Genomic DNA, 20,914 nt, shown 5'->3' on the forward strand with positions numbered 1-20,914 from the left:
ATATATTTTGTGTTTTATTTGATGAATTATAACGAAGTAATAAATTTTTGTATTTTATTGAGAATTTTGAATTATACTGAATTAAAGAGTATTTTTGTGTTTTATTGAGAATTACACCTGAAGTAAAAGTATTTTGTATTGTTATAGAGGATTTGAATTAATGAAGTGAAAAGATGGTATTGAGAATTTTGAATATCTAGTATTTTTGAAGAGTGTATTGAGATTTTATTTTGATGTAGAAATAAATATTTAACATATGAATACGGGTTCTAGTGAGAGAACGCCGAAGCTTTAGTGAAAGGATAGTTCGAGGTAATCTGCTAAAGAAACGTTAGATAGATAATTGATATTTAGGAACAAGATAGTTATTAGATATTAATTTAAGAATAGTAATAGTGAATTAATTAATGACAAGAAGAATAGGGTTAATCGAAGAGGATAAATTAGAATTAAATAATAATGTAAACCGGTAGACGAAGGTAAATAAAAGTAGGCATTAATTAATTTAGACGAATTTGAAAAATAACCCTACCATAAGTACATTAAGATAGATTAGAAGTATAAAATATTGTTCATACTGGAGTACATACCAAGTGTTAACAGTAAATAAGAAAATGAACATCTAAAGTCCTCAATTAAAAGTCTTGACGGCTTTTTACAAGTGATTCCTCAATATTCAGACAAAACTGAAATGTATTCTGTTCATAAACGATGGCGGAAATATAATTGATTCAGTAGATCCCGACCATACCGTTACATTAAAATGATAAATCGCAATCAAATTAATCTGTAGAGCTTATCCGTTATTTAGATATAAAGAAATAAAGAATGGAACGATATTAAAAATTATTATTATGACCATTCTAATCATTATGAGTGCCTGCGAATTTACAAATTGAATTTAATGATAATAAAATTAAAACGATGAAAACGATTCATATGGCTAATCTAATAGAAATATTCAAAATTATGACGTGCAGTAGCGTAGGTAAACTGTCGTCCGAAGATAGTATTACGTAAACATTGAAAAATAAGCTTGGTTGAGGTATATCAATGGTAGCACCAACGAAATAAATTGACAGGTAAATCTAAAATCCAAATTTTCTGACATTGAATGCAAGGCAAGTATTAGTAGCCGATAAAACATATGAACATATAATACGCATGTCAGAGATTTAGAGCAAACCATTTTAATAATACATAACAACAACATAAAGCATAATAATTATAATAGTAAAGTCAAATAATAATCAAAACACATCGTATCGTAAAATAACTAGTTCTTCAGGTAGGAATAATAATCAAATACAAAATTCTGTGAAACAATTTAATGTTAGTGCTGTTTTACGTAACGTGGGAATAAATTTTCGCTCAATGTAGGATGAATAATCAACATACTGCGATCACCGGGCGGTAACACTAATTCAAAATTATGGACACCTGCACGTAATGTAATAATTTGGCATACAACGCGGTATCGGTAAAACAGAATGGACGAACGTCTAATAAATAATAACTTCCGGAATGGATAGAACCTATATACACATATGGAGCGATGCGATACAAACAGATAACGTGGATCTTATCGGGAGATTCTCCAACAGTACACGAACAATAATAGTATTAACCATGTAAAATGCATTAACGTTTGAAATTAAAGAGTTAGAATCTTATCGATACAGAGTAGTGAACGTAATATGATATTTATGCGATCGAAATAATAGACGAAACACAAAAGTATATCTTAGGAATAAATGACCAAATAATACAAACTGGAAAGTGACAAAATACCATTAATATTTCAAGGGCAAAGCGAGTATACAGAGTTTAATTTAGTTAGTAAGAATTTACAAAGAGAAACGGCATAATAGGTATAGTTTCTAACGGAAAATAATTCGATAATAAATTTAGCAACAAGACATTAGAAATAAACGTTAATAATAAAATATAGTTTTAAAATCTAGAAAGAAACCATTGATCTTTACCTATAGCTGCAACGGACGTAAAAATAAGGACATATAAAAAGAAAATATTATATTTTATAATAAATTAACTTACATTAACGTAAATTACCATAAAAACATATGACAAAGAATTAAAATTTATGTATTTATATTTAAATAAATTTTCAGTTATGTATAACTACTTTATTACAGAAAAAAAAATGTAAACATGATTAAGTGAAATCATGAACAGTTATAAGCTGTTTTAATAATGTACTATTATATTATTAACAAAATTTTATTTTCAGAATAGGAAAATGGATATTAACTTCCATGTATGAATATGTAAACACGATTGATTAAAATCGTGTTAGTTATTAAGAAGTTATTTTTAATTGTAATTCTAATAAGTAGCAAATAATATTTTATCATAAACCAAAATATAATACTATATTAAGAGAATTGTAACAATAGAAAAATGTGAAACACCACTCTAAAATTAGTATGATATATGCAATTTTAAGATTTCGCTTACCAAACATAAATCTTTTTGAAGGGAGGTGTTACATACCGTGTTATTTTACATATATATTATACGGAGAGGTGATATGTATACGATGAATAACATATTCAACGTGTAGTTCGAACGGCTATGGCGATCACCTGCACATCGTGATATTTAATATAATGAATAAGACAGATCACACGTCCTGACTTTCAGAAATGTGAGTAAAACAGTGTAACATTGTACGATTTAATGACAATTAACTTGATCACGTCGTGTATCTTAGAACCGATGAAATCGCAGGAAAGGCACCCAACTGAATAATACATTTAATTTAGAGCTCCTTAGGTCATTGAAGTCACCACCCCTCAGTCACCACTTTGACGGTTAATCATATAAGGGAGACCAGGATCAGCAGACGGTTATAGGATATTCAGACGCCTGGGCAGGTCGTAACACCACCTACACCATCTTGTGCTATAAAATTGTATTCTTGTACGACGTTAATTGTATAAATAAAGACTTAATCTTTTAACTTGCAAACATTAGTATTTCTTTTTATTTCTACGTTGATATATGTATCGACGTTGACATAACGGACGCAACAATTGTAATATAATATATTTTGACATCATCAATCAAGCAATATAAAATTAAATGTGTGAAATCAAAAATAATTTTTAAAATTTGAAAAATATTTTATGAGTAGTAGTGTATGATTGGATTTGAAAACGAAAATAGCAATTAATAGTGATCGAATTAAATGAGAAAAAAAATGCAAAAAATCTAATATATGCTGTTTCATATGGAGCCGCCCGAATTTCGCCGGCACGGGATTCGAACCTGCCTACCTAACGACGGGGGACCTATCCTAACACCTATCGACTACATTTTGAGATGTAAACCACTACCGAATCTCGAGTACTTAAACCGTTTTAGAGATGCGACGAATACTACATTATACGTCGTTTAACCGATACAATTTTTACGATTCGCGTGTCACGAAACCGTAAATTGCATATTAATTGTCGTTTAGATTGTTTCCGACGTATTCGTTTATATTTTTTAATTGTGTACGTCTTAACGACGTACCGAGTTTATTATCAAATACTGTTCGAGATATATTATGATATTTTTTCCCTTGCGATAAGCTCGGCGACTTTATCGTCGCCCTCCTCCCCTCTTGCCTAATGTGGCATCGGCGTTCCCTGACCACTGCTGTCCGTCAATACGACCGTACATTCACTCACTCGTGCGACCGTCTCCGGGACGTCGCTCCCTTTTGTTCTTACGCGTGTGCGTGGCTAATATAAGGCCATTTTGTGTGCCCGTAGCACTTGTGCCTTTTGTTTTTTTTTTGTGCTGGCCTTGTGTGCCGTGTTGTGCCGTCGTCACATTTGCCGCGTGTTGGAGCGACTCCGCATTTTGTACGTGTCTAAACTAATATTATATACATATATATATCATCTATATATACACGTGGACCCTGAGGTTAAGAGCCGGCGTCATAATTGTTATATTAACAATATCAGTGTTCCAGCACAACTTATTCCAACGATCATACTGCCTTGGACCAGGTCAGCGACATATTATTTGATATTCGTTTATTATTATTATATTTTATTATTATTATTTGTATTTGAATAATTGGTTGTTATTATTACTATTATTACTATTTCCTTTTTTATATTATTTGGGCGCCCTAATTTATTATTAGTATTATTATATTATGTAATACGTTACACCTTTTTTTTTTGTACAAAATATATATATTGTAGCACGACGGTGCGTCAACCCAAATTGCGTGTAATTCTTGAAGTTGTCTAATTGCCCTCTCTTAATACGTAAGGTAAAACAAAAATACTCTGGGTGTTATTATATTTGCTATTCTAGGCCAACTGCCCAAGCAGGAGCCTGGTGGTAAAAATAACATATCATGATATCCTCCCAAAGGTATGCGATTGAAGGCATTACAACGACTATTGTATATAATAAACATAATCTGACGTACGTCAACAATGGTACGCACGTTTCTTTTTTTATATAATATTATTATTATATATAAATATACACACATATAATCGTATTTCGTACGCTATCAAGACGATAAGGTAGCGGAGGCGACCGAGGGTGGGGACACCGAAAACAAAAAAACGCGTAATCGATACGGATAAACGATTTCTCGTATTGTAAAAAAAAAAAACAGTAGTGACGATACGACGACCGACCGGAGAACGCGCCGCGAGTACGCGTTTTCCGTACGCGAACAGAATTCGGGGACGCACGGACGGGACGAAAAAGACCCGCTCCGGAATATAGCGTCGAGAACGCGACGGAAAGAGGTCTCGAAAGGCCGGAAAACCGGGCAAAAAGCGGAAAAAAGGTATATAAAAACAATAATAATAAGTAATAAGTAATAAGTAATAACCTAACCGATAACGACGACGGCGGGAGATAACGATAACGACGACGGCGGGAGATAATGATAACGACGACGACGAGTTGGCAGATTAAATCGGCGTGACGAGGGCACGACCGAGGACGGCCCTGGACTTAACAACCTGGGGACTGATAAAAACGACTTCCCGAGAGGGAGTCGAGCCACAAAAGCATTATACCCGGGGTCTGGACTTAAGTGACTGGGCCTGAGGGTCCCCACAGAAGGGGACGAGAACTGGATCTGACCTTCGCTGGTTGGCTCAGGCGCGGGCAACTCGCTGACAAGACTGCTCGGCCCGGGACTACCGCTTGCAGCATAGAAGGCGCTCACGGGAAAAATACTGGTTAACCACGTTCGGTGGTCTCCCCGGGCGACCCGACCTGTTAGGGGGGGGGGGGCGGGGAACCATCTATGAGATTAAAATCTTGGAGAGGGGACAGTCGGCGATTCCGTTTGGGCCGACGCGGCGGGCTGCCCTTGGCTGGGTGGACAGGCACCGGACAGGGCCATAGGCCCCTGCCAGGTGTTAGAGTCTCGGACTCCCCCCGTATAAATGGACCGCCCGCTCGGTTTACAAGCGGGGTCCGGTGACTTGGTCGACACCGGACCTAGCAGACCTGCAAAAACTTATGGACGGACAGACTAACATGGACACCCCCATAGGCGGGGGATCGGATCCGGGGCCCCGCCACCTGCATCGTTCGTAAGAACGCGGTCGGAGCTGTGCGGCCCGATACCTGATGTGAGCTCGCCTAGTGACGCGGCCGTTGCGGTCGAAAAGACTAACGGAAATGCGGCGCGCGCCCGGCGCCACAAACGAAGAGCTCGACAGAAAAGGCGAAAAGCCCGTAACCGCGTGGTCAAAGCTAGGGACAGTGAGCCCAGCGACGGCACACAAAAATCGACCTTAGGTGAATTGATAGTCGTCGATAATATGCGTAATCCGGAAGGCCTCTTCGTACACACGCCCGTCCATCACGAGCCGGAGCTAGCGCAGGGAGCAGACGGTCCTCCCGGAAGCGCCACCGGGCTGGATACGAGCCCCGCCCCGGCTGTGGTCTACAGGACCGAGGAGAAAATGATAAATTTCATTCAAATTAATGCGGGCCGAGGAAAGGCGGCCAAGCATCAGATAGACAAACTTCTGGTAGAATTAGCCACAGACGTTGAGCTAATCCAAGAGCCGGCGACCGATGGTACGGGGATCTACCTGCTAGACTGGCATCCTCTTAGAGTAATCGCGGCGGGACGATGGCCGAAGGCTGCCGTGGTCGTCGCGAACCCTACCACAAGAGTCCTCGCTCTTAGACATCTCTGTATCCCCCCACTTGGCCGCGGCCACGCTCACGGTGGGACAAGTCAGCTTGACGGTGGTATCTTCATACTTCCAGTTTTCTGACCCCACCCAGACATACGCCGACGCGCTCGGGTCAGTCCTGGACCAGATCCGCGGCGCCTTGCTTGACTGTGAGGATGTTAACAGGCGGTCGACGGTGTGGCACGATGAAGTCTCGGACGACCGGGGCGAAGTAATCGTGGAATTGATAAGTAAAAAGGGCCTGTCCGTGCTGAACCAGCCGGACCAACCTAGAACTTTCATGAACAGAGGGTCAGCCAACCTGGACGTCACACTCGCGTCGCCTTCGATGGAGCGTAGGGTGGCGGACTGGAAGGTCATACCCGGAATGACATCAAGCGATCACAACGTGATCAGCTTTAAATTTGCGTGCAGCCAGAACGCCCTTCCGTCCACGGGTAATGCCGTACGGAAACGATATTTATGGAAAAATACCGATTGGAAATCATTCCGTAAGACCTTGGAAAGTTTAACGATAGCACGGTCAGCCGAGCTCGGTTGACCGGTCGTAGATCCCTGTGTCAACGCACTCTCGGAAGTGCTGCAAACGGCTTGTGATACCCACATGAAACGGGCCGTGGTCGGGCGGCTAAAACCGCCTCTCTGGTGGAGCTCGGACCTCGGTGGCGAGCTCGCCCGATTGGGACGCTGAAAGCGCAAACCACGTTCAGAACGCAACGTGTTCAAAAAGAGAGCCATAAGGAGGAAGTACACAGACCTCAATCGGAGAAATAACCACGCCTGCTTTAGAGCACGGCGGACGGCCTGGCGCTCTTCGTTACCGTCACCGGGAACGAGGAGCTCTGGGGACCCGTCTATAAATGGCTAAAGGCCGGGGGAACACGGCCCTCGGAGAAATTACCAGCGTCTATCAGAAAAATGGACGTAACATTTACTTGTTCTCTTAGGGAGACCGTCGGAAATCCGTAGAGAGACCGGCTTTATGTGGGTAGATTCGAGCCGGCATTACCTGGGCTTAGTCCGACGTTCGACCCAGTTGAACCGTCCACGGTCGACGAGGTAAGAGATGCTATATGGCGGATGAAAGCATGTAAGGCCCCGGGCCTAGACGGTATCACGGCAGGAGTCGTGCGGCAACGTGGCCCTTCCTTAAAAACCAAATTACATTTGCGTTCAATACCTCACTGGCAACGAGATCATTCCCGAGCCGGTGGAAGAAAGCGACGCTGGTCGTCATTATGAAATCGCCCGATAAGAACCCGACTGAGGCTAGGTCAGACCGACCAATTAGCTTACTCCCAGTTCTAGCTAAGGTACTGAAACACCTTATCGTGGCGAGAATCCGTAAAGATACGGACATCGATATGTCGGCCAGACAATTTGGTTTCACCAAGAACCTATCGACCTTAGATGCAATGACACATGCCTTTGGCTGGTTAGATGAAAGGCGGGAGAAATACGTCGTAGGCGTATTCCTGGATATATCGGGGGCTTTTGACTGCCTCTGGTGGGCGCAACTAATGAAAGATCTTGAAAAGGTTAAATGCGGTTCTGGGTTGATCGCCCTGACAAAGAGCTACCTAGACGGCCGAAAGGCCCACTTAGCGATTGTAGACATGACACTCTCGATGACCCTAACAAAGGGTTGCCCGTAGGAGTCGGAATTCGATCCCGACCTCTGGAGATACGCGGTCAACCCGCTCTTGTCCGGCGATCTTCCCTTGGGACGGAGATAGTCGAATACGCGACGATCTCGCGCTACTCATCTCCGGGAAACACCGTCCGGAGCTCACGGAACGCGCGAACGCGCTGCTAGAAATAGCGTCGAGATGGGCCTCCGACAGGAAACTCACCTTCTCGGCGGCCAAGTCGCAGACCTTGTGGATCAAGGGCCAACTAAGTAAGCCCCTTGACTTTCGACTTAGTGGGACTAAGGTAAAAATGACCCCGGAGGCGAAATACCTCGGGGTCACGTTTGACCCGCAAAGGAAGTTTAGCTCCCATCTGGCGGAAAAGGCTGCGTCCTCGGTAGCGCTATGACGGGCGCGTATAAGACCACGTTGACGATGGCGCTCCAGGTCATAGCCGGAGTACCTCCTCTCAACTTAGAACTAGTTCGGCTCGCTAAGATCGAACGAGATAAGAGCGCCGTGAGGAGAGGAAACAAGTCGGCGTCAGACGTTGCTGGAAAGGCGAAACAGTATTACGACACTACCATACGCCTCTGGCAGGAGAGATGGGTCGCCAGTGACAAAGGTTCGGCGGACGGCGATTTGGTTCCCGGACATCCGGCGCAGGCTCGAGAGGCCGAAGTTCGTTCCGGATCACTACTTGTACTGAAATCCCTTAGTCAAACTAGATGGTCCTGTCACTCGGATTCTTGTCAAGCACTTACTCATAATTACATAAAAATAATAAAAGCTTTAAAATGTATTAGTGAAAATAATAGTGAAAATGGAGACTCAAGAAGGGATGCTAAAATGCTTTTAAAACAAATTAAAAGAAAAGAAACGGCATATCTTTCTTTTTTATGGAATGATATATTGAATAGGTCTAACAAGACATCTATACATCTGCAAGACAGTTCTTGTGACCCATTGAAAGCGTTGAATTTACTGAAATCGTTGAAAAATTACATTTTAAATTTAAAAAAACAGTAGTGTAGTTTATGAAAGTAAAGTTATTGAACTTGGTCCAGAAATCAATAGTTTTTACCATGATGAAGGAAGGACAACAAAAAAAAATGTCAGTGGTTCAAATAATACTGTGTTGCAAGGTGGTGTTAAATTTAAAATTGAAACCCACAACATAATCATTGATAAATTTTGTTCAGAATTAGACCGACGAATTGAAGCCTATAAGTTTGTTTCAGACAATTTTTTATTTGTTACAAAGTTGTGTGTTTCAATTGTTGACACAATTAATAAAGACAATAATATTGAACAAAGTATTGAAAACTTTATATTGACCTACAAGGAAGATGTAGATAGTTATATAAAAAATGAAATCTAACAGTTTCAAGAATATTATTCCTTATGCAAACCATCAATTGAAGACCATGAACATTTTAGTATAATTGGTCTTTGGAAATGGTTTAATGAAAATTAATTAATTGATGTCTTTCCCAATTTATATATTGCACTTAAAATTTATTTAACTATACCAAGTTCAAATTGTTCAGCCGAAAGAGCTTTTTCAAAACTAAATAGAGTAAAGAACAAATACAGGTCAACATTAAAACAAGAAAATTTGACTGCGCTTATGATATTGGCATCAGAAAATGACATTCTTCAAACAATTGATAATGAAACAGTTATTAAAGAATTTTGTCAAACAAAAGCGAGGAAAAAAACTTGCAATTATAAATTATAAATAAAATAATAATTATTCATAATTTATTACTATGTACTTATTTATATTTATTATAATAGGTAGGTATATCGTATATAAATAATATATTCGTTTTTTTTTTTTTTTTTTGTACAGGGGCCTCATTTAAAACTTTGGCCCCTGGGCCTCACAATGTCTTAATCCGGGCTTGATTTTATTACCATTATCTGTAGATATATGTATTCGGCGAACACCCTTATTATCATTGTCATTCTTCTTGTCATAATTTTTGTTTCACTCTTGTCGTCTGTCGTCTTCATTTTTTATTACTGTTATTCTTGATTTGTTTTGTCGCATGCATTGTGCATTGTCGACATTTAACTTTATTATATTTTTATACAATCCATTGGTGGATTTGTTGCTGTTGAAATTGCGGTATCAAATTAATATATATATATATTTCTCGCAATTACGGCATTTAATTGGTCTTCAATTTCACCCAGGACCCCTAGACGATCACTGCAAATCATCTTTAATATATATATCTAGATTAAGTTATTTTGTAAGTGTCCAATTCATGTGAGCCCTATGAATCATTGCACCAGACCGAATCGACCGTAGGGCGCCCCCCTCCCCCAAATAACTAACTTCAACTTCCTCTATCCTGTGTTTTATAACTTGTATCCTCTCTGTTATTTTTTCTTGTTTCTCTTTATTGTGTCGTTCTGTGAATTGGTTTGAATGTGGTCGGAGGTGCCTAGGGGGGTATGAGTATGTTGAATTTCCTACCTACAACGCCGTAAATTTGGTCATCTTTTTTTGTTAATTGTTATTGTGGGCGCCAAGTGTTGGCGCATTCACCTATAAACATAACTACAACGCAATATCTGGAGTTGTGAGATATTATTTTTATCATATTTCTAAAATATTAAAATATTTAGGCAAGTGGATCACACATATAATAGAAAAATCAATACATTTATCCCTCTGCTCTGACTCTAAAACTATAATTTTAAAATTTTATGTTTACTAATTTTTAGGCTTGTATTGTCGGTTATAGAACAAAAAAAGTATTATTTATTGGAGTACGGAACAAATATTGTTCGATATGAATGAAATCTAAATCAATAAACAAAGATCCTCCAAATCATATTTGCTATAAAAACTGGAATAACACTAGCACTTCTATGGAGTCAGATATAATTGTAGAGGGTTTTCGACAAAGCATTCCCACACATAATATAATTTATTACAAACTCATTGGAGACGGAAACTCTAGTGTTTTGATACAGAAATAAAAAAATTGAGTGTACTAACCATATTTTAAGAAATTATAAAAATCGCATAGTAGTTATAGCATCCAAGAGAAAAAGTTCAAGCGGCATTGTCGTCCCTGGCAAGCTACAAAATTTTTTAAAAGAAAAACCTTTAAAATTGAGGTAATTTTTTTTTTTAACCATTGAAAAATAAATACAATATGCTACTTTTACTAGTTTTGTAATGAATACTTTTATTTTGTATTCACAAATCGTGAAAATATATAGAACATATTGATGGTTAAGCCCACTCATGTGTTAAGTACAAATTTTTTGTAAAATGTGTTATGTATCAAAATAAACATTTCAAATTTTGTATTTTCATGTGCACAAAGGAGGTATATGAACTCTTGTGACGTCATATTATGTTGTGGTTACATGTTGTATTTGTTCTAGTATCTATTCTCATATGTGATAAAAGCACTTACACATTTGTCATTTCATTTAATAACGGTTATGTCATTTAACTCATTTTGCCAACAGATAATAATTATTAGAAGAATTCTTCTATAAATAATATCATTATGTCTTGCTAGGCAATATTGTATTTAATAGTGCAATTCTACAATATCAATATAATGATAATAATATTAAGAGGCCGTTCTGGTAAAGTGATACGTATACAACACTCAAGAGATGGCGTTGAATTTCATATCGTCATCGCGATGGTCATTCGTAATCACGCCCACTTTCCCCAAAGCGGTACTACGCACAATAGTCTTGGGAACGGCACATTATTATTTCACAGATCGTCGTTTAGAACAGTGTTTCTTGACCTTTTTGATATCACGGAACACCAGGCAATATTTTTTTCATGCGGAACACTTCTGAAAATATCTTTAAAAAAGAATGGTACACAAAACATGGCGATAAGCGGCAACATTAGCAATGCATTAAACTTTAGTGATTAACATACTAAATACAGCAAAATACAATTATATTATTTATTTAAAATTTAGATTGTATTGAGAAGTAACATTATATAATATATTTAGATTAAATTAAATTTATATTAGATTGTAATAACAGGAAAAATAATAATACAATTATTGCATAAATCTTAATGGGATGGTTGCGCTTGAATATGACTGCATATGTTATCAATATCTGTAGTGAGGTTTGTTAATGAAAGTCTTAGTGTCGGCGTCACATTCAATCTATTTCGATATTTAGTCTTGGTTGCAGTGACTGCTGAGAATCCACTTTCACATAAGTATGTTGAAGGAAAAATAAGTAGGACTCCCAACGCCTTTTCACTTAATACCTCATATTTGCTGTAAACTTCTATCCAAACTTTATCTAGTGATGAATTGTTTTTTAAGTTTTTCAACGTCACGTCTGAGGAAAGATCTGCCAACATATCCTCTTCATTCGTAGATAGAGTATTTGTTGAGCTATTGGCACTGAATGGATCCAAAATCCATAAGAAACCATCTCTTGGGTCTTGATTTGAAGAGAAATACTTTTCAAATTTAAGCGACAACATATTCAAATGATTAACAATAATCAGTTTAAATTGAGTAATATTGTAATCTTCATTATTCTCGTTCACCTCACTCATGAACTCCATTAGGTGCTGAACGTTTTAAAACAGTCGTTTTCAATTCTTGTGATCCACAGCTTAATTTTTTTTTTTTTGCCCTTCTATTTTACTGTAACTGTGAAACATAGTTTTCTGTGTTCCTTGAAGAGACAGATTTAGGTCATTCAAAAGTTGAAATATGTCTGCAAGATAACATAATTTCATGTTCCAATCTATGTCTTCGAACTATTGAACTAGGTCACAATTTTTGCTTGATAAAAATATTATTATTTCTTCTCTAAGTTCACACAGTCTTTTTAATATCCGACCTCTCGAAAGCCAGTGAACTTCCACATGCAATAATAGCGTTCTATATGTGGATCCCATTTCATCACAAAACATTGCAAACAGTCGTGAATTAAGAGAGCTGGACTTAATAAAATTTACCGTTTTGATAGCTATTGTTAGTACTTAATTAAACTCTGCACTCATTCTTTTACTTGCTAGCATTTCTCGGTGTATCATACAATGTGTGCTTTGTATATTTGGAGCTACTTGTTTCATTTTTGCGACTAGTCCTGCATGCCTACCAGTCATATTAGCCGCGCCATAAATACAAATTAAGATACAGTCTGACACCTTTAAATCTGTACTTAAGATACAATCGGACAGTACAGAAAAAATTTCAGCGCCAGTTGTATGTTTCTTCAGTTCCAAGCAGTTCAAGAATTCTTCTTTGATATTTTTTTCGTCCCAATCCACATACCGAATATAAATAAGTAGCAGTGCTTTATCAGTAATGTCAGTTGACTCATCTTATTGAAAAGCATAGAGCTTTGACCTTTTTATTTTTCTTATAAGTTGCTGATGAACATCATTGCTCATCATAGTTATGCGATTTGAAACTGTATCGTTAGAAAAAGGTATTGTCTTTATTTTTTTAGCAGTTTTATCTCCAAAAAGTGTAAAATTGGCATCGACCATACAAGGCATAATTAAGTCTTCTCCTATGGTAAAATTTTTTTTTGATTTTGCAATGCGAAGTGATATCAAAAATGACGCTTTAAGGGCTAACTCATTTTTAGTTCCCATATTTCGAATTAGTGTCATCTGAGCTTTCAATTCACTCTATTTTCTTTTAAAAAAATCGATTGACTTACTCTTATACTGCTGGTGTTTTGTTTCCAAATATCTTAAAAGTTTTGCTGGAGCCATAGAACTATTGGTTAAAATTTTCGAGCAAATAACGCATTAAGGGCAATTATCTTTATATGTAAATCCGAACGCTAGGTATGAGGGATCGTACTTACGAATTTTCGGTTTCTTCCGTTTTGGTTCCAACGAAGATGTGATATCACTCGTTGATGGTGTTGGTTCCTCAGCAGTAGTAATTACGCTAGTATTTAGATTTTTTAAAAGAAATCCAACTTATTCTTTTTACTCAAATTTTAATAAATTGCCATACACAACTGACAATGAACAACGGTTAACGAACGACTGCGAATGGACGAATACGTACTGAAGTACAATATTGGTAATATTCTACTTCGTATAATAATATTTTATAATAATATCGTATATAATCGTATATACTATATTGTATAATAATATACGATAACATGCGGTTATAAATAATTATTCGATACTGTCATGCCATCGTCGTTGCCCTTATTGTTTTTATTAAAACTCATTAAAAAAAATGAACTGTAATTTGATTGACTCTTATATTACATTATAATAATAATATTATATATTATATAGTTTCTTATACAATATATTGTGCACGTCTAACGAGTTTTCCCACTAGCTACCTCTAGAATTCTAGCTTTTTTTTATTTTTAATATTTTGATAAAAGCACAGTACAACACTTTCGCGGAACCCTAGGGTTCCGCGGAACACAGGTTAAGAAACACTGATTTAGAAGTTTCTTATCAATGCTGTCACTTACGTAATTAGAATTTAATACGCCCGCGCGTTTACAAACTAATTAATCAAAGCTCCTGTTCCCTAAATATGTAGTGACTAAACAATCTCTTTAACATCATAGTTCTAATTTATATTTATTGCATTATTACTTTAGACATGATGTATAAATTAATAAATATATGATATAAATATATTTATTTTTTTTTTTTTTTTTTATTAGAAATCAAAATAAATGGTTACAAATTAAACACATTTAACAAATAGGTACAGTTTTGATTACCTACCTCCTGTAAGCTAATAGCTTGTGTTGGAGGTAGGGAGTTATTACATTTACCAATAAAATAAAATAAAATAATTAGGTAATTTTTATAATATTACGTACATTGACTTATGAATATGAACACTTTAAAAAATATAATATAATAATAGAAAAGAAAAGACACAGTGATGTAAAGTTTTAACATAAATAGATTAGTAATACATTTAGTTGATACAGCATTATAGCAATTAAAAAAAAAAAAAAAAAAAAAAAAACTGTTACATATATAAATTACATACAATTTAGCATTTATACACATTATAATTCAATTCTAAAAATATATATTTATAAAATAATCCTTTAATATTAACTTTTTTACTTGTAATAATATTTCTTTTAAAGTCCAGAGGCATAGAATTGTAATAAGTCGGGCCTAGATAATCTACAAATGTTTGACCAAAGGATTTATAGGTATATTTAACTGGACAATCATATTTTCTAATTTCTCTTATATGACTATTATCACTATGTAACTGATCAAAACCAGGTTGTTTAATAATGAACATAATTGCTATTTTTTTATATAATTGTCTTACTGGCAAGACCCCTAATTCCTTATAATTTTCAATTGTTGATCCTTTCAGTGAAAGCTTATTTAGGCAAATTCTAACAACGTTATTTTGATTTATTATTAGGTGATTTATAATATTGTCTCGAAGGCCACCCCATACTAATAAACCGTACTGGAAATTGGACTGGTATAGAGCAAAATAAACTAATCTCATTGTTTGCTTTGTAACTATTTTTTTTAGTTTGAACATATTATAAGTTATGAAGCGTAGTTTCCCTAATAGATTGTTAACATGTAAGTTCCATTTCAAGTGGTTATCAATAATTAATCCTAAATATCTTATTTTTATAACTTTATTAATTTGCTTACAGTTAATTGAGTTACAGTTATTGTTATTAGAACATTCGTGTATTGAAATGGAGCTAATAGTAGATTCGGATTTGTTAATAGAGAACGGAATAAATACTGTTTTTTCTATGTTTAAGGATAGAATTCTTTCTTTCAATGTTTTTAATATTTTACAAAAGCCATTTGCAGATTTTTCATAAACCCCTTCCCATGTATTATGTGAGAAAAGCAGACAGGTATCATCCGCATATGTTACTATTGAACCCTCAATGTTAAGATCACAAATTTCATTTATATATAAAATGAATAAGATAGGGCCCAATACACTACCCTGAGGTACTCCATATTTAATTTCATACATGTTACCATTAATTCCATTAATTTTAACTGTTTGCTTTCTATTAGTTAAATAGCTTTTGAACCAGGTTAGACTACATTTATTTATTCCAAAGCTGGGCAATATACTTAATAAAATTTCGTGATCAACCGTATCAAATGCCTTAGCTATATCTAAGAAGATAGCCAATGATTTTTTATTATTATCTAATGCGCTGTACAAATACTGGGTAACCTTATAAAGGGCATTATCAGTACTCAACCCTGGCCTAAAGCCAAATTGGTTTTTTGATAAAAGTTGATTTTTTTCTAAGAAAGATATTAGTCTTAATTTAATAATTTTTTCAAAAATTTTAGAATAATTACTTAACATAGATATTGGCCTATAGTTGTTCATATTTGTTTTATCCCCACTCTTGAATATAGGCTTAATATCCGCTATTTTTAGTTTATCCGGGAAAATGCATCGCTTTAGACTTAAATTATATATGAAAGCAAGGGGATCTACTATGTATTTGCTTATGTGCTTTAGGATTTTCACGGTCACTCCATCCAAACCCGCTGCCGTGTCATCTTTAAGACTATTTATAATAATAAGTATATCTGAAGATTCAATTGTATTAGAAAAAATTTCATTAAAAGAAATATTTTTAAGTTCGTGGTATTTTTTGAAGTAGGTGATTTATTTGTTATATTTTTCGTGATATTAATGAAAAAATTATTGAACATATTGGACGCAGTTATGGGATCATTTTTAGTATGTATTTCATGTTCATTAAGTTTTATTTTGAAAATTTCATTATCACTTGTACATTTAGATCCGTTAATTTCATTTATTAGTTTCCAGGTTAATTTAGCGTTCGAGTTAACATTTTTAAATTTTGTTTGGTAAAATTTCTCTTTTGCTAGTCTTATAGTTTTTGTGTAATTGTTTTTGAATTTCTTATAATGTAAGTTTAACTGTACATTATTAGGGTGTTTTTTACATTTCATTGAAAGAGACTGTTTGTGTCGGACCGAAATTAATAAACCCTTAGTCATCCAATCTTTTAGTTGCTTATTCTTAGCATTCATTAATACAGTAGTTGTTGATTTAGTAATTGCATTTTGAATTATATTTTCAAAGGCATTATAGCATTTATTGACATCGTTGAATTCATTATACACTTCATGCCATTTTTCATTAATTAAATTAGATACAATTCTATTATAATCAATAATGTTAAACCTTTTGTCCTTATTATCTACTTTGGCATTGTTAGGTATAGAAACACATATTGTACAGTGATCTGTGATATCTGATAGTATCACACCCGAATTAATTTTACTCATTAAGTTTTCGTTACAATTAATTAATACGTGGTCTAGACACGAATGATTAAAACCCGCAGGTAATCTAGTAAAAACATTTATGAAAGATATAAAACCACATTCAGACAGTAAATTTAGATATTTATTATTTTTTTTCTCTTGAACACCAACAATATTGATATTCATGTCTCCTGCAATAACGGTTAACGTGTTACTATAATTATTTTCTTTAATGAGGTAACTTAATGTTTCGACAAAAATGATCAAAATAGTGAGATAACAAATCAAGAGAGGAATTTTAGAGCTCTTCTAAGGTTTCGTATTGATTCAGGTGACTCAAATCTGCATCAACATTTAAAAGCAGCAAACTCCAATGTAACATACATCAGCAAAACAGTGCAAAACGAACTGATTGATACATGCAAAGATTTGATTCAAGAAGCTATTTTAGCTAGAGAAAAGGAAGCAAAAATATTTTCATTAATATTTGATAAAACAACTGATATCTCTCACACTGAGCAGTTGAGTCTCTCCATACGATATTTTTACAATGGAGTAATCAAGGAGGATTTTTTAACTTTTTGTGATGCTTACAAGATGATTAATTTTGAGGACAAAAGAACAGAGCGTCGTTTAACATACGTTGCATTGTAACGTATAGTTGAAGATCTTTGTTTTAAATATGATATTGATTTGGTATGGTGTGTTGGTATTGGTACAGATAGTTGCTCTGTGATGGCTTCTGAAACTAAGGGTGCAGTTCATGAACTTTCTAAAAAAGCCATTAACGCTAAACGTTGTCCATGCAACAACCATATTTTAAACAATTCATTAGCTAAATCTTCAAAAGTTTCGGCTTGTCGTAATGCTTCAGCAACTATGAGGAAAGTGGTAGCTTTTGCTAATGCGTCAGCAAAACGGCACAAAGTCTTTGAAGAGGAGCTTGAAGGAATGGCTCTACAAGGAATATGTGAAACTCGTTGGGTTGAAAGGCACGATGGACACTTACAATTTCAGGGTGATAACTTGGTCAAAATGTGTAATGCCCTTCATCGAATTTCAACTTGGGAAGACAGTAAAACGGCGAGTGATGCTCAATGTCTCCGACATGTCTTATGCAGTTCTGAGTTCATTATTGCATCAGTATGTTTGAATGATGTCTTAGGTAAGTGATGATTTATAGATTTTTAGAAAAAAATTATGAATTTTTATTTAATGTATTAATATTTTACATTTCAGGTACAACTGTTTCACTTAGCCGTTTTCTTCAGACTTCGTCTATTTACTCGAAAAGGGCAACCGATGCAATGAAAGACACCATTCGTCGTGTTCTTAAGCAAAAGAGAAAAGATAGTGATGTTGTTTTCCAGCAATAATTTTAGAAGTCAAAAGAGATTTCCGAGCAGTTAGATGTGGAGATAAAATTACCAAGAATTGTTCCTAGACAGAAGCGCCGAGAAAATAATCAGCCGGGTCAATCTGCAGAAGAATATTTCCGCAAAAGTATCTATATTCCTCTCTTGGATTCAATAATAGCAGATTTAGAAGAACGACTTTCTCCAGAGGTGGTTTCATTATTTAATTTGGGTGTATTTTTACCAAAAACTGATTACTTAGAAGTTGATTTGGTAGCCGTACGGGAAGCAGTTAAAAACTACACTGAACTTCAACATAGGCCTCATATATCTAAGGTATTGTCAGAATTTCAGCTTTGGGTTACAAAGTGGAAACGCGAAGTAGAAAATGGAAATAAAGTACCGGAATTCTTACCTCAGGTAATAGAACAGTGTGACATAGATTTATACCCGAATATTAATAATCTATAACGAATACTCGCAACACTTCCTATAAGTGCAGCTACAGCGGAGCGATCATTCTCCACTCTCAGGCGCCTTAAGACGTGGCTTCGTTCAAATATGGGAGAGGAACGCCTCATTGGTCTCGCTTTACTTAATATTCACAAGAATATAGCAATAAATGTTGATGCAATTATTTCCAGATATGGAAAAACAAAACGAAGGAGACTAAACTTTGTCATTTAATTAAAACAACAATTATTAATAAAGTTCTCATTTTAATTTATAGTATACTTTCATTATGTTTTAACTATGTATTAACATTTTGTCTTTTCATAAATATGAGTATATGCCCCCCCCCCCCCTAATTTTAGTTCTATATCCGCGCCTGTTTGATACTCATAGTTATCATTTATACGTATTGCAATTTATATCTGGATATATTTCTGTTAAATTATATTAACCTAAATTGTTGTACAAATTTCAACTTTATGAATTCAATAGGTACTCGCAATTAGCGTTATCGTAATCGGCGATAATGTAATTGGTCGTAATCCGTGTTTTCACTGAATGACCTAATTACGTTCCTTATCGACGCTGTTTTGTAGTATGTATTTTTGTCCGTTATGAAATTTTCGGGTTAAATATTAGTGTCCGTGTCCGTAATAGAAGGAGTCCGTTATAGACAGGTCGAAATACATTGGAATGCCTATCTTTTTTCCGGGACCTGGACATTTTGTCCGTTAAGAGAGGTGTTCGTTAAGTCAGGTTTCACTGTAATAGTATTTTAAGAAGAAAAAAAGGTGGCCAACCATGTTTAATAAGTAATTTGGTTAGAAAAAGTTGCGTATCTTTCAGATAAAGTTTCGTTTTTAAATTAATTAATTTTGAGTATAATAGTTTTAAAATTAAATACATTTTATATGAAATAATTCAGTTAAAACTTTTCTGAAGAAACTTGATCTTTAGATAAAAAGAATTCAGGAAACTACGTATGATATGTTTCCATCATATTATTTGATTGAAGATAAATTGGTAAGAAAAAAATTTAATTAATGTAATGCAATGAGCAACTAAAAAAATATTTGTCGAAATTAAAAAATAAAATATTGAATTATTTCCCACCATCTCATGATATTCGATTAAACAATAAGTGGATTCTTAACTTATTTTTTTTCTATGAAAAACGTTTTATTAAGTGAGAGCCAACTATTTCCATTATTGTTAAATATATTATTAGTACAATCTAATTAACTACAATCAAAACCAAATCAAAAAATAAATTTGATTTCAAACTCGCGATGAGTGTTTCCAATGACAAGCTATGTATATATTATTGTTAAATCGTGAATATTATTGTTAACTACTAGTAAATAGAGACAAATTGTCTTTAAGTTTTTTCACTTCACTCAATTTAGAGTAGGTGTACTAATAAAGAACAACTAGATATTTATAGTGGTATAGATCTTAAATACAGTTCTACTTACCCAACAGTCATGTTGTATTTATACTGGTCTACCGAACTGTCAAAATCCATAACTACAACCGTCTCGTGCGGGTTTGTTTCAACCGCAGTACTGTTAGACGATTCACTAATCGAATCTATTGAAATGTTTGACGCCATAAAATCGGCGCTGAGCAAGCCAAATGGTTTTTTTAGCCAACTACCATACGTAGATGGCATAAGTGTGCCAACGAGTTTGGTACGGTGGTTCATAGTCGTATTTTTGAACACCGTGCTCGAGTTAGATGCCGTCAACCATTGTCTGGAGCGCCAAGTCTCGCTCTTCATGAATTCACGACTAGTCATTGGCAACATATCCTCGGGCTTCATCCATTCATCCTGTTCACCTATCCTGGTTTGGGTGTCGCCACTTCTTTGCGTCGTGTCGTCTTCTAAAAAACCTTTATCATACATTTTTATTTGTTAACAATTTTGCAGTTTATCAGCATTTTTATCTTTAATAATTTAAAAAGAACCATTTTCACCAA

The 20,914-nt window shown here is 35.3% G+C and overlaps 1 protein-coding gene across 1 annotated transcript in view; it reads right to left on the bottom strand.

The window, feature by feature from the left end:
* LOC112596153 overlaps positions 1 to 20,914 on the bottom strand; it is a gene marked incomplete at its 5' end in the record, with an annotated part of 88,416 nt that overhangs the window by 21,205 nt on the left and 46,297 nt on the right. Inside the window, one exon of the mRNA XM_025341649.1 lies at positions 20,410 to 20,818. Coding sequence (XP_025197434.1) covers positions 20,410 to 20,818 — 409 coding nt within the window. The remainder of the gene's footprint in view (positions 1 to 20,409; positions 20,819 to 20,914) is intronic.

Source organism: Melanaphis sacchari, unplaced genomic scaffold, assembly GCF_002803265.2.
Source record: "Melanaphis sacchari strain LSU unplaced genomic scaffold, SCAv2.0 Contig302_pilon_pilon, whole genome shotgun sequence".
Taxonomy (NCBI): Eukaryota; Metazoa; Arthropoda; class Insecta; order Hemiptera; family Aphididae; genus Melanaphis; species Melanaphis sacchari.